Here is a 14,095-nt window from a genome sequence, read left to right as displayed (position 1 = left end):
AGAATTTAAGAATTTGAGAATTTGAGAATTTGAGAATTTAAGAATTTAAGAATTTAAGAATTTAAGAATTTAAGAATTTAAGAATTTAAGAATTTGAGAATTTAAGAATTTAAGAATTTAAGGTGAAACGTGAAGGCAATCTTGACTTCATATGTATTAGTGCATTTTGATAGTGTTAGTTTGATGATCATCATCGATGACGTCACTGATGAATTAGTATTAGTGATTCCGTATAGTGGTAGTAGTGTACGCAAAAATTCTCGCTTCACATTTCAAAAGAGGTTTTGTAGAAATAAAAACATGCTGCAATATCATTTAAAAGAGGCTAATTTTGTATGATGTTAAATTTCCATTATGGAATTCTTTAGAAATCTTTTCGAATTTTTTGATTGAATTATCCCTCTACCGCCCAATTTTTTAAAGATTTTTTTTATTTTTCCCTTGTTTAGGAGGTCATATTAAGCAACTTTTGTTCTACGAAAAACTATACTTCTCTTTTTTCTCTCTTTTTTTTAGTTTAGAGGCGGAGTTGGGTTATAGAGGGCTAATATGTTGAATTATATAATACAATGTGATAAATATAGTAAAGCATTTGGTTGAATTCGTTTGATGTTAATAACATATCCATTTATTTTTCATTTGTTTCACTTGTTTTGTAACTGTCATTTCATGGACTTAGAAATAAACTTTTGGAGTGTTAACTGTGATCATTATTACAAAGTCGTAATCGCCCTGGCTGGTAAGGTCAACAGCAAATGCCTTGTCACTTCCGGTTAGTCCTGTGGATACGGGAGCTCGTTGTACCATCAGCTGCTGCTGCTGCCTGTACCCGTCCATTCGTAGCCGATCGCGCAGTTCGTCGAGGGCTTTGATGGTTTCGCGGGCACCTTGATCGTTGAACTCTTCGACGGTGAGAATGCGTCGCTTGGGCGGGAATCGACGCCGGTAAAGGGAGCTGACTCTGGTCAGGAGGATTCGCGGGAAGTAGTAGCAGATGAAGAGGGCGATGCAGAATCCGGTGGTGGCCTCTCGGTAGGCGGATGAGAAGAAGATTGCGCCGATTGCGGCCAGTCGGAGGCGCCACTTGATGAGGTCCTTGCTGCGCTGGTTCTTTGGAGGACCCATCCGGTAGCACACGTCGAAGCTGATGAATCCGGTCACGAGAACGTACCAGAACACGTACATCAGTCGCAAGTTGTCGAACAGCATCAGGGCAAAGTAGAACCCGAGCGTCCATCCTCCCAGCATTACGCCGTACATCATCGGCTTCCGGGGGAAGATCTTGCTGGACAAATAGACAACCACGGAAAGCTGGCGAAAATGCTCAAGAAAATCCCACAAATGTAGCAGAACAGCGCGTTGTCCGATAGTTTGACCGCCGACGAAAACACAAACACCCCCGCCGCAAGCAGGATAATCCGCCAATAGTCGATCCGGATCAGGTTCAAACCGAATCACGTACGCCTCGCCGGAAACGACCCCGATGCAGCTTTGATTGAATGGATCCAGCTTAAAGACCTTCTTCCGGCTGTTGGACAGGAAGTTGAACGAAAGCAGACTCTGCTCCGTTTCGTGATGCGCCCGGACTTCCTCCGGGTTGCCGCCCTCGTACTGGCTAAAATCGTCATGGTCGCACTCAAAGTTAAAAATGATCGTCTGGAACAACCGCCCCAGCTGCTTGTGTTTCCCCCGGTAGCAAAAGGTACTCAATCCTGGCCGAAAAATCCGGTTCGGGTCAGGTAGGTCCGCGATGACACCATCCGGCTCCAGATAGTGCACTAAAAATAGAACCACTTTCGTAACTCTTCAAAAAAACTACAAAAATAAATCCAAACTCACCTCCCACTCCTTGAGTGGCCGCGCAGCAGTTGGGACAGGTGCCGGGTAGGAGCAATTGATGCCAAAAAGCACAGCCGGAAGATGGATTTGGTCAGCTCCGCCGAGAAGGAAGATTTTCTTCGTGGACGAATTTGAAGAATGAAAACAAACAGAACTGTCAGTGCCAAAAGTGGCCGGTCCGCCTGTCAGAGAAAAGTGTTGCCAAAACTCAAAGAGCTTCTAGCATTAACTTTTATTTTAAATTATTACTGCGGGCGTTAATAATTAGAGTTCACGCGCGGTGATACGACCGCAAGATAATGGTCGCATGACAACCGCAGAACAAATTTTTGGCTGTTGTCAAAGGTTGCCTTGAGTTTTCAGCTGACTTTTTGGAAAATATTCAAAACAAATCAAGTTGACAGCCAAATCAACGCAGAATTTCATTTCAACTTGCTGATTTTTACACTGCGGTAGTTAGGCGGCAATAATCTCCTGTCATTCACAGAAATGGAGAAACGTGATTTTATCTCGCAATAAGCAATACTTTCCACTAATTCTTTATGTAAACTAATGTCAAAAACATAAACAATGACTTTTAAAACCCGCCGATTGACATGCAAGATTTTTAAAACCCGCCAAACAAATCGCAGCAAACTGGTTGTTGCCCAGGGGAATGTCCTTGTCAAACATTTTCTGTTTTCATTTGAAACAGTTTAGATTTTTTAGGTCCTGATTTTAAATTAGACCGCATTTCACCGGAGTAAGGAAAAGTGGCCAATTTATTTTAGGAATCCGGATCTCCTACTTTCATCACGATAGTCCCACAAAAATGGAATTTTTTGGTTCCGGATGTTGAACGGATTTTGGAATGTGAAGTCAGTGTGCAAATGAAAAAAATGTTCTTCAAGGTCAAAGTGAAGCTGAAGTTGAAGAATGATCATTTATGATTAGTAGATTGTGTTATTTAAATTATAAAAATGTGAAATACAAACGTTTATAGAAAAAAAGGGATGGGTGTTTGTGTTGCGTTCAAAATCAAAATTATTTCGAAATTGATTACACCTTTTAATCTTTCACTCTTGAAAATTTATTTTATGTAGAATTGTAAAAAAAACTGGGCTCAAAGATTATACTTGAAAATAAACAAAATGAAAGCATTGTTGTTTTTTTATCTTTCTTAGAACTTTCAAGGCACTACTTTTACAGTTTTCTTCAATATTTTTTTTGCCTCGGACAAGACAGTGAGCAAAGATTCAGATTCTTTCAGTTTCCTTTGCATTGCTACTGGAGCAAGAATAGCTAAACAAAAAAAGGTCTGAGGTGGAAGATTTGCTTTCTGACGTGAATTTTAGCTTTTCAGCCAACCAAAATCCCAAAACAAACATTCTTGTAACATATTAAACTTTGTCCAACAACACTTTGTTTTCTTATGAAACGGCGTGCAAAAGGATGAGCGAGGATATATATTGAACAAAAAATACATATTTATGATCCTCCTCCATTTATCGCGTTTAATATTCAGAAAACTAAGCATTTTTCCAACATTTTTCATTAAAAGTCAAACAAGTGCAATCTAGAGAATCGGGAAATTTAGAATTACTGTGCAACCGAAAAATCACCACCGTTTTAAAAGAAAACAGAAAATTTCTGACAAGGACATTTCCCCTGAGCAACAACCAGTTTGCTGCGATTTGTTTGGCGGGTTTTAAGAATCAAGCATGCCAAACGGCGGGTTTTAAAAGTCATTGTTTATGTTTTTGACATTAGTTTACATAAAGAATTTGTTTGGTTTTATACTCGTTACATGTATTTTTTTATATACGAAAACAAAATTCAATAATTTTATAGACTTTTTACGACATTTAGGAAGACAAAGTATCCACCAATATCAGTATCAAAATAATTAATTACCAAATACCGTAATAAAATTTCTGGCAACACGATGTGATTGGAATCATGATGATTACCAATACTAATGTAACTGGTGGTTGTGTTAAATCGTGTCAAACAAGAGAAAAATTTGCTCGCGGAAATTTTCAACTCGCAAATTTAGGAGTACGATTTTCGCGAAATTGTCCGTTTTGGTGAAATTTGTGGTGATCAGCAGACTCTCCTGGCTGCAGCACGTTTGGGGATCAACAATTTATTGAGGTAAAGTGAATAAAATGGACTTTTTTCAGTGGTGTAATTTTTGTATGGGAAACCCAAAGTGTTAGAAAATAGGCAAAATGTGTGGAAAAAATACTCGTTTTCGACGTGATTGCTTGTGCTTTTGATTCTCGCAACTGTTCTGTTAACGATGATTAATTTACTTTATATGCTGCGTGCCTCATTTGGGATTAATTTTCGATTTTCTCAAAGGTACCAGATTTCCACTGGTTAAGGGGGAACAAAAAACCCATCATTTTAAAGGTGGAACGGGACAGTTTTTCAACCATGTTTTTTCGCCATATCTGATGATGGCACGTTACACCTTAAGAATTTAAGAATTTAAGATTTTTTTAAAAATCGATCATAAATTGCAGAATGCGATACACTTGTGTGTTTTAATATTATTATTTGGAATCGTTTTGGGTTTTGTATTAATTTATCGGTTTCTCAGTAAAGCGCTGTGCCAGTCTTCAAAAAATATCTTTTTTGAAACAATTGTATTTTTCGGCTTAATTTGGTATAGAACGGTTCATGGTTAACAAATGTATTTGAAAACTCTTAAAATTCTTTCTAAAATACCCAAAAATAAATTGGAATTTATCAGCATTTTTGTAAGGCAGTCAACAAATGACCGTTTTGAATAGGGTTATAGTTTATTTTCGCTAAATCCTGATGGCAAATTGCAGAATGTTGCGTCTGAAAATTTGATAATTGTTTTCGCAAGAGTTTGCGTAAGTTTGATTGTATATGAGGTGCTTTAGAAAAAGGACATTGGTTTTGTTTTTGGATAAACATGCACAGATAGAAATCGAGTTAGCAAGTTCATAAAATCTATGTTGACGACATCTCTCAAATCATATACCGATGCCTCTGTGCTCTTGTACTAAGCTTGCTGGATTTCCTACATATGGTACGTTCGTTTGATGGCTAGTTCCACACTGAGTGCCGCACTCAGAGCTGTCAAAGTGTTTGTTTGAAGAAACTCGCGCTAGTTCCGCACGAGTTTCGCCGCCATCTTGAAACTGAAACTCTAGTGCCTCACTCGATATTTTTTCAGTTTCATGCGAGTTCCACGCACACTGAAAAATGACGTTCGATTGAACCAGAACTGGCACCGACGAGTGCAGCACTCAGTGCCGCACCGGCTGTTCAAACGAACGTACCAATAGTTAGCGTAAGAAGCACAGTGGTATAGATGAAACGTTGTCGATATAGAAAATATGCATCTAAATCCAGAACGATTTTGTTCAAAAAATTTCACCGATTTCGAAAACTTATTTATTTATTTATCATCTTTGCAGACTTTCGGGTTTCTTACTAACTAAGCAACAAAATTCTACTTCTAAACACAGATTAAAGTCAATTTATTTTTTTCAAAATAGTCGAGTGATTGAACTTTCTACAGCAGGCATCAAGAGGGTGTCCGTAGTTCGTCGTGTGTCTTGGTATGTCGAGAAGCTGATAGTCGCAGTAATTTTGAGTTTTTGACAGACTGGTGGCAAGCTTGTCAAAAAGTGAACCTCGCTTTTGACAGTCCATATAGGGTGAACGTTCCATAAACTGGTTGCACAAAATAGGGCATACAGGCCATTTTAGAGTAAATTTGAAAATAAGTTTATTTTATATTTAGGTTTGTAATTTGAAATTGATATTTATTGTCTAGTTATTTTTTTTTTTGTTAAGACCGAGCTATGTGGTAACGCTTCCGCCTCGTAAACGGGAGTTCAGAACCCGGTGCGGACCAACATAAATGGTTATGGTTTCCCTTCTGAACTCGATTTCTAATTAAAGGAAAAGTTGTTTATTGTCACAAGCTGGATAATATTTTATTTTATCTAGTTATTTATTTTTTGACAAACCATATTCAAAATTATTCATCAAAAACAAAATTTAAAATAATTTTACACAAAAAAAAACTTTTCAATTGCACATTTGCTAGCTCTTTTACCCTATATTTAGCGACAGAGGGGTAAAGCGACCAAATAGCGGGGCCACGGTCCAACCAATGTGAGTATCGTGGCCCATGCATACAATTTGACAATCTTGCCATCAGGCTGGTTTTTGACCCAGAAGGAGGGTAACCGTATAAATAACCGGCTCCGTGGCTTAATGGTTACGGCTTCTGTCTCCCAAGCAGAAGGTTCAGGGATCAAATCCCGGTCGGTACCTTTGAAATTTGGAATCAGAAATTTGAACATGAATAAAAACTAAAATGAATCAGGTGGGATTCGAACTCACACCTTTGGATTGGTGGTGGTCTGGGACGCTAAGCAGTCGGCCATCAGAAGGTTTATACTCTAGCAGTAAATTGATACGTAGTGTTGAAACATGTTATCTCTCTTCTTCTCATATTATTAAATACGCGCTGATCCCTGATTTGCCTGAGGGGATTGGAAGTCTAAATATAGATCGAGTTTCCTTCAGATGCTTGTTTCTATGCTCAGGCGGGGCCGAACAATGCCCAGCGACCTCGGAATTGGACCGCAAGGAGCTCTGTCATTCTGAAACGGGTCGTTGGAAGCAGCGCGAGGGCTATCACCACCTAATACCCGGGACTGAGATAAGCTGTATCAGCATTCGGCATGTACACAGTCTGATACAAATTATACTTTCCCATAATTTCGCTACCGGTTAGCGGGTATTGGATTGGACCACACACACACACAGAAGGAGGGTAACCGTATAAATTAGAGCAACATATGTCTCATGGTGAGAAACATTGGAAAGTGATAAACATTGAATAAAGAAGATAATTAGCGAAAAAATTATGCACTATATTCCGCCGGGGAATTTAACCCCGTTCTATCTCATACCGTGAGAACGCATCACCGATCTGCCAACGGAACCAAACCACCGTGCTGAGAGGCGACCTCTTAGAACGTGATCTGTTTCTACTGGGTAATCGTATGACATTTGTTCCATGTCCCCGACGCAACCATAACACCATTTCTTTCGCTCTTTGAGTGATTTGAGTTCATTTCTGACGTCATGATTCATTTTGTGAGTGACTTTAACATTTTGCCCTAGTTTGACAGCTACCTTGTCCCCAGTCTTTTTGTGGGAGAGAAAAGGAGGCGAATACTTTATGAAAATCATACCTGTCAAAATTCCTAGCCTCAAAATTTTGTCACGAATTGCATTTCTCCTCTATTATGTCAATTTCTCTCTCTTTCCAGTAGCTCTCCGAGATCGTTGTGGATCAAGTATATTTTTAGAAGCATTTGTGTCGTGGGTCATTGGGTGAATACTGAACACCTCGACCCAAATGCGACGTATAAACGCGGTTGCCTACTTGAACAATGACAACATTTGAGTGGATTATTTTCGCAGTAATTTTGAGTTTTTGACCCATGAGACATGTGTTGCTCTAATCTAAGCTGATAGTTCCGAAGTTCTCTTGAGGGAACTCGGATGTGGACTTCCTCGAGTAGGTCACTGCAGTCAACGTTGTTCCGCAAGACGTCAAACACAAACAGTCGTTGGAGGAGAACTCTTCTGTGTTGGAGTGTTGGCAGGCCGACCAGAGCGCACAGATTCGTGCAGGATGCCAGTGTAACAGGGTCGTTCCAGGGCAGCACTCGAGCTGCAAACCTTACGAACCGACTGCGTAATACGGCGTCCACACCGGTACGGCGTACTCCAACACACTGCGAACTAGCGAGAAGTACAGCGTTTTAAGGACCCTCACGTCGGTGAAACCAGCAGCATTTCTTCGAAGGAAACCGAGCATAGCGTACGATTTGGCCACGGAGATGGAGACGTGCTGGTTGAATTCCATCTTGCAGTCAATCGTGATGCCCAAGTCCACGATGGAGTGAACGCGTCCAAGTGTGGATCGGCCCATGTTGTACTCCGCAAGATTTGGACTCCGAATCCTGTAGAACGAAATCAGTTTGCACTTTTTCTCGTTCACTTCCATTCCGTTCTGAACGCACCAGCGAAGCAGCACGTTGATGTCTTCCTGGAGAGCACGGACGTCGTCAGAATCGTAAATTCGCCGGAAGATTTTGAGGTCGTCGGTGTACAGCAGCTTGCATGACTGGATACGGGAACACAGGTCATTGATAAATAGCACGAAAATCAACGGCCCGAGGTGGCTTCTTTGCGGGACGCCGGAAGGAATTTCGTAGCAGGTCGAGAGAGAACCAGCGATCTTCACATAGGCGTAACGGTTGACCAACAAATGTTTTTGATGTATTTTACAGATTCACTTACAAGAATTCTATCCGTGTTTACAAACAATGTTCCAATTAAGTTTTAAATATTATTTTCAATTATTTCTCTGAATTGTTTTTTTTTTGTAATATTTGAAATAAGAATATGTACCTAAGTACCGTGCCCCACCAGAATCGGCGCCCCTGATTCCCACTATCGGTTGTTTTTTTTTTTATTTTGACGTTTGAACCATTTACCTTTTTTTTTTAGGAGAGACATACCACTCTGCATTTTTTGTGAGTCTTTTTTGTAACAAAACGATGTAGGTTTTTGGTGCTACTGCTTTGGTGGCTTTTCCTATCGAATAAAAAATCAAAATCTAAAAAAAAAAACAAAATCAAAACATTTCAGGCTATTTCCATAAAAAAAAATTAAACGAAAAAAAATCGTGACATCATCTTAAAATTCAACATAGAAACTTCAAAATCGAACTATCTCATAAAAGTGGCGTATATTTTTCTTTCAGTGTATTTTAAAATTAAACTTAAATTGTTGATATTATTGTTCACAACGTTAAAACTTATTTTTCTAAGTACAATGACCCTTGAGATTTTCATTTCATTTCATTTATTGGATTGTTTTGGCAAAACATCAGTGCAGTAATTAATCTAAGCTGAGATATGGGGTACCTTTCAACAGCTGACTAATTCAAACGGTGTTACAGTTTACTGATACACGGGAGAACAAATTAAGCAAGGGAAGGAACAAAGTTACAAAATAACCTTCGAAATTGCTAATAGATAGGGGATAGTTAGAGGAAAGGAGGTATTTCTTATTCTAATATCACATCAAGGGGACATCCGCTGCAGCAGAGGGTTAGCTGAGGTGGCACACCCCATCCAAAACTTCGGAAGCACTCGTAGAAGTCAATCGTCAATCAGCTCAATCTTCGCCATCCTGTGGACGTCGTCAGTCGGGTGTAAGGGATCCAGGTTTAACACCATCTTCAGCAGCCGGTTCTGCTTCACTTGCAGTTTCTTCCGATGTGAAGCAGCGCATCGTGCCACGCCGGGTAAGCATACGACATCGCCGGTTTGAGCACCGTCTTGTAGAGCAGCAGTTTCGAATTGCGGTCCAAGTAGAAACGCCGTTTCACAAGCGGGTAGAGCATCCTGGTGATCTTGTCGCACTTGGTCGTGGCGTTCTTGATGTGCTTAGCGAACGTCAGTTTCTTGTTCAGGGCGGCCCCCAGGTACTTGACGTCCTCCGACCATGGCACATGGCTACCCCACACTGGAACCTCCCTGCGGGGAAGGTAGCGTGGGCTTTGCTTGCGTGTGAAGAAGATCGCTTGCGACTTTTCGGCATTTGTCTTCATCTTCCACTTCTTCTAGTTGCGTTCGATGGCGTTTTGGGCAGCTTGCAGCTTGGTCATGACGATGGTTGGGTCGGAGTCCTCTTGAGATTTTAAAATGGATTTTTAAATCAATTTTTGAAAATTAACTTCGCGGCCCTTCTTGACTGAAAAGATCCTTCTCGACAGCTTTTTCTGAATGTTGTCTCGCGTATTTTTTTTTTTGCGTTAAAATAAAAAAAAAGTGTTAATAGAAATGGGTTTTAAGCGTGTTTCTTATCGTTGTACACTAACATATGGCTCTAGGATTCTGTTGTGTCCTACTCCGGACGATTTATAGTAAAATAAAACCGAATTTAATCTGATAGTTTTACTCCACGTTGTACTTTATTTCCGTTCCGATACTCTCTGACATTTTTCCTTCCCGTACACTGTTAGTTGGTTTTACCCAGAACACAACAATTTCCCCTTTTTCCAGCTTGCTTTCCTAGTGTCCATCTGTGTTCAAATTGGTTATATAATCATTGTACTTAAGACCCCACTCGATCAGCCGTTGTAGTCGCCCGACTGCTGGTTGCTGCTTTTCAGCTCCACGTGTCGAAGTTGAGGTTGAAGCCTCTGGAGTAGCATCTTCTGAGTTCTTGGTCTTTTCCCCATCCGATTCTTCTTCTCATTCAGCCTTGAGCTTCATGGCCGGAACTCCCCCCGCTTTGATCGCCGACAGGAGCCGCTTGGTCGTTTCAGGCGTGTAGGCAACGTTCTTAATCTTGAGCACAGAATTCACACATCTGCGACGAACGGCAAGCCGATTTCCTCATTGGGCAGTCTCTGCACTCCTCGCCCGGCCCTCTTTCGCAGCGAGATGGGGGTGCGGCACCGCGTTTGTTGTACCAGCTTCACCCCTGGTTCAATCTCGGCGTTGGAGACTGCTGCAAATACCTTGTCGATGCTACTGTTGTTCACCTCTCATCGTTCACCTCCCACACGGCCGTATTGATGTTCAGGATGCCGAGGGCCTTAGCCGTCTTGCGCCCCAGCAAACAGCAGCTTCCGGTCTCCACCACGATGTCCGCTTCAGTTACGCTCTCCATGGTGGCTACTTCCGCCGAGAACATTCCAGCCACATTTATTGGAAAGCCACCGTAAGCCTTTAGCGACTTGTTTACACCCGTGGTTTGGTGGATTACGCGCACTTTCTGCTGCTTCAGGTGTTCCCAGGTCTGCCGATTGATAACATTAACTCCCGCGCCGGAATCTACCACCCAAGTGGTTTTCACTCCACCCACAGCACACACAACCTTTTCTACGCAGTCCGGATCGGTAGCAAACAAATACTGCACTCGATCTGAGTCGGAATCTTCGCTGTCTTCTTCCAGATCGTTCGAATCATCTGAGTCCTCCACTTTTTGATTCACCCTCACTCGCCTCTGCAATTTTTCACCCACTTTATTCTTCCTCTTCGTGTTACACCTCTTTTTGAAGTGCCCCACAAATCCACACCGCTCACACTTCCGGTTCAGGGCCGGACAGTTCTCGTCGTTTGCGTAGTGACCCGATCTTTCGCACCGATAGCACTCCCTGTTTGCCTTGTTCTTCGAAGCGCTGGTCGTTCGAGCAATTTTGTTGACCTCCTCCAGACAAGGGCTTATCTTAATGGACTGCCGATGCTTGCCGATGGTCTCCAGCGAACGTCCAGCTTCAACCGTTTCCACAAGCGTCATTTCCGGTTTGTTCAAGATTTGGGTCGTCGGAAGCGCCTTTCTCAAACAGTTGTTCTTTGATCTCCTCGTCAAGGTGATCGCCGTACTCGCACAGGATCCCCTGCTCGCGCAGCCGGAGGACGAAACGCTCAATCGGCTCATCTTCGGCCTGCTCCAGGTTCCGAAATTTGTGCTGCTCCAGCGGGAGGCACTTCATCGGAAGGAAGTAATCATCGAGGAGCTTGACCGCTTCTTTGTACTCGTCAGAGCCCGCCGGAACCGGCGGCGCTGTCTCCCCTTGCAGGCTGAATAAGACGTCCTGCACCTGGGGCCCTACACTGAAAATATGCCACACTTTTTATTCAAGTGCCCAAACACTTGAATGATTGAATAAAGTCACATCGTAGATCTAATTGGTTTGTGTTTCAACATCAATCCAAACCACTATCAAATGCAAGTGTTTGGGCGGTTGACTTTTTGGTATTTTTTAACATGTTATTTTCATTCGGGTGGCTCAAGCTTTTCAATTGTTTTGCTCATGAATTTGTCCCACCTTCTTGAACTATTCAAAGTGATGAGCAAAACACTTGAAAATGATCTTAAGATCTACCCAAAACAGGCACTATTCAAAGTCAACGTGATTATCCAAATGAATTTAATGTATTTCACTGATTGATTTTTGCGCGACTTTCATCGAAGGCTAGAAGCGAGGCAAGAACCAATAGCACAAAAAACACTCCCGTCTTCAACTGGCCGGCCGGCGCAGTGGTAGCGTGCACGACTAGCAAGCGAGAACCTGTAAATCGCTTGTACGTACTTTTTTTTTTCAACGCCATTTAAAATTCAAGTGTTTGGCTATTGACATTATTTCGTGGCCAATCACCGAAATTTCAAGTGTTTTGCGATTGATATTTGAGTGCTCTGTACAGCAGGGCCAGATCATGTGTAGAACACTTCGTTGAGCTGTGTAAGTTTTGCTCAGTGTACATAATGCAGAAGGTACACTCAAAATCAGAAGTACCCTTCAAAAAGGGTTTTATCTACCCTTTATCTGTCATCCCATAGAAAAAAAACCCTTTTAGAGGGTTACTTCCACCCTTTTTTCAAGTTCACCCGTCGTCACCCTTTTGAAAAGGGTTACTACCGGTAAACTTGAAAAAAGGGTGGAAGTAACCCTCTAAAAGGGTTTTTTTTTCTATGGGATGACAGATAAAGGGTAGATAAAACCCTTTTTGAAGGGTACTTCTGATTTTGAGTGTAGGAACGCTTGCGGGCAGGGATGGTCACATTTTGCACGTCCAAAAAGATCTTAAAACTTCACTTCCACGCCCGCGTCATCCATCTTAAAAGTTCGTTTGTTTACTTTCGCGCGACACTTTTTCCTACCGCGCGGAACCGGTTTTTCTCTACGGATTCAACCAAATTCGATTCGAATTCAATCCCCGGGTTACTTTCCGCCCCGTCGCCAAATGTTGTGTCCTACTCCGGACGATTTATAGTAAAATAAAACCGAATTTAATCTGATAGTTTTACTCCACGTTGTACTTTATTTCCTTTCCGATACTCTCTGACATTTTTCCTTATCGTACACTGTTAGTTGGTTTTACCCAGAACACAACAGATTCTATTTCCTACAAGTTTGTCTTTGATCACTTTTTGATACGATGCAACGGCTTCGAGATACAGTAATTTTTAAATTACGAAATACAAACATATTTAAATAACTTAAGCCCTTCTCAAATGTCATTTTCAAGTGCAACTGGCTCCATATACCCAAAAATGGCTTATATAAACCTATATGATAACATGTTACAAAGTTTCATTGAAATCGGAGAGGGTCGGGTACAGAAATACTAGAGAAAATCCCAATTTGAGCTGGAATTGCTCAATATAGCTCTTTTAAAAATCATTTAAATGCAAAAAATATATGAACGATTCTCTACGAAATCGGTCTTTTTTCTTCAGTTTTAATTTTTGTATTTTTTAATCCGGCTGAAACTTTTTTGGTGCCTTTGGTATGACCAAAGAAGCCATTTTGCATCATTAGTTTTTCCATATAATTTTCCATACAAATTTTGCACTTGTCCATACAACAATCATGTAGGAAAATTCAAAAATCAGTATCTTTTGAGAGAATTTTTTGATCGATTTGGTGTCTTCGGCAAAGTTGTAGGTATGTATACAGACTACGCTGGAAAAAACTAATATCACGGTAAAAAATGTTGGTGATTTTTTATTTGACTTTTTGTCACTAAAACTTGATTTGCAAAAAACACTATTTTGGACATCAAATGCCAACTTTTCAGAAATTTCCAGGTTGTGCAAAATATCTTTGTCCAAGTTATTCGCAAACATTTTTCAACTTAATTTTTCAATGTAAAATCAAATTTGCTATCAAAAAGTACTTTAGTGAAATTTTGATAAAGTGCACCGTTTTCAATTTAAAGCCATGTTTAGGTAACTTTTTTGAAAATAGTCGCAGTTTTTCATTTTTTTTAAATTAGTGCACATGTTTGCCCACTTTTGAAAAAAATATTTTTGAAAAGCTGAGAAAATTCTCTATATTTTGCTTTTCTGAATATTGTTGAGATATTGCCATGCAAGTGATTAAAAACAGGAAAATTTATGTTTTCTAAGTCTCACCCAAACAACCTACCATTTTCTAATATCGATATCTCAGTTCGATTTTCAATGTTAAAATATGAAATTTGTTGAAATTTTTCGATCTCTTCGAAAAAAATATTTTCAATTTTTTTAAACTAAGATTAACATTTTAAAAGGGCGTAATATTGAATGTTTGGCCCTTTTGAAATGTTAGTCTTGGTTTAAAAATTTCGAAAATATTTTTTTCGAAAAGATCGGAAGTTGAAAAATTTTTGCGACCGATATTTCGATTTTTTTTAAATCAGTATTG

At 40.5% G+C, this 14,095-nt stretch overlaps 1 protein-coding gene and 1 pseudogene across 1 annotated transcript; both read right to left on the bottom strand.

Annotated features, from left to right (window-relative positions):
- Positions 1 to 99: 99 nt before the first annotated feature.
- Positions 100 to 9,505, bottom strand: LOC120425636 (uncharacterized; annotated as a pseudogene).
- Positions 9,506 to 10,151: 646 nt separating this feature from the next.
- Positions 10,152 to 12,755, bottom strand: LOC128092329 (uncharacterized). The gene is made up of 4 exons (XM_052705965.1): positions 12,715 to 12,755; positions 11,239 to 11,519; positions 10,445 to 11,177; positions 10,152 to 10,269 (listed from the first exon to the last, which is right to left on the bottom strand). The coding sequence occupies exons 1-4, from the start codon at positions 12,753 to 12,755 to the stop codon at positions 10,152 to 10,154; spliced, it is 1,173 nt and encodes a 390-aa protein (XP_052561925.1).
- Between the last annotated feature and the right edge of the window lie 1,340 nt (positions 12,756 to 14,095).

The sequence above is a fragment of the Culex pipiens genome, chromosome 1, assembly GCF_016801865.2.
Source record: "Culex pipiens pallens isolate TS chromosome 1, TS_CPP_V2, whole genome shotgun sequence".
NCBI classification, from domain to species: Eukaryota; Metazoa; Arthropoda; class Insecta; order Diptera; family Culicidae; genus Culex; species Culex pipiens.
This window is presented reverse-complemented; position numbering and strand designations above follow the sequence as displayed.

Excerpts from the sequence above, each read along its gene's own strand:
- LOC128092329 (XM_052705965.1), bottom strand. The coding sequence starts at position 12,755 with ATGTCAGAGAGTATCGGAAAGGAAATAAAGTACAACGTGGA. Across the intron at positions 11,178-11,238 it reads AGAACAACTGTTTGAGAAAG|CTGGACGTTCGCTGGAGACC; the intron begins GCGCTTCCGACG and ends AAACGGTTGAAG. Across the intron at positions 10,270-10,444 it reads TGGGAGGTGAACGATGAGAG|ATGTGTGAATTCTGTGCTCA; the intron begins GTGAACAACAGT and ends CGTTCGTCGCAG.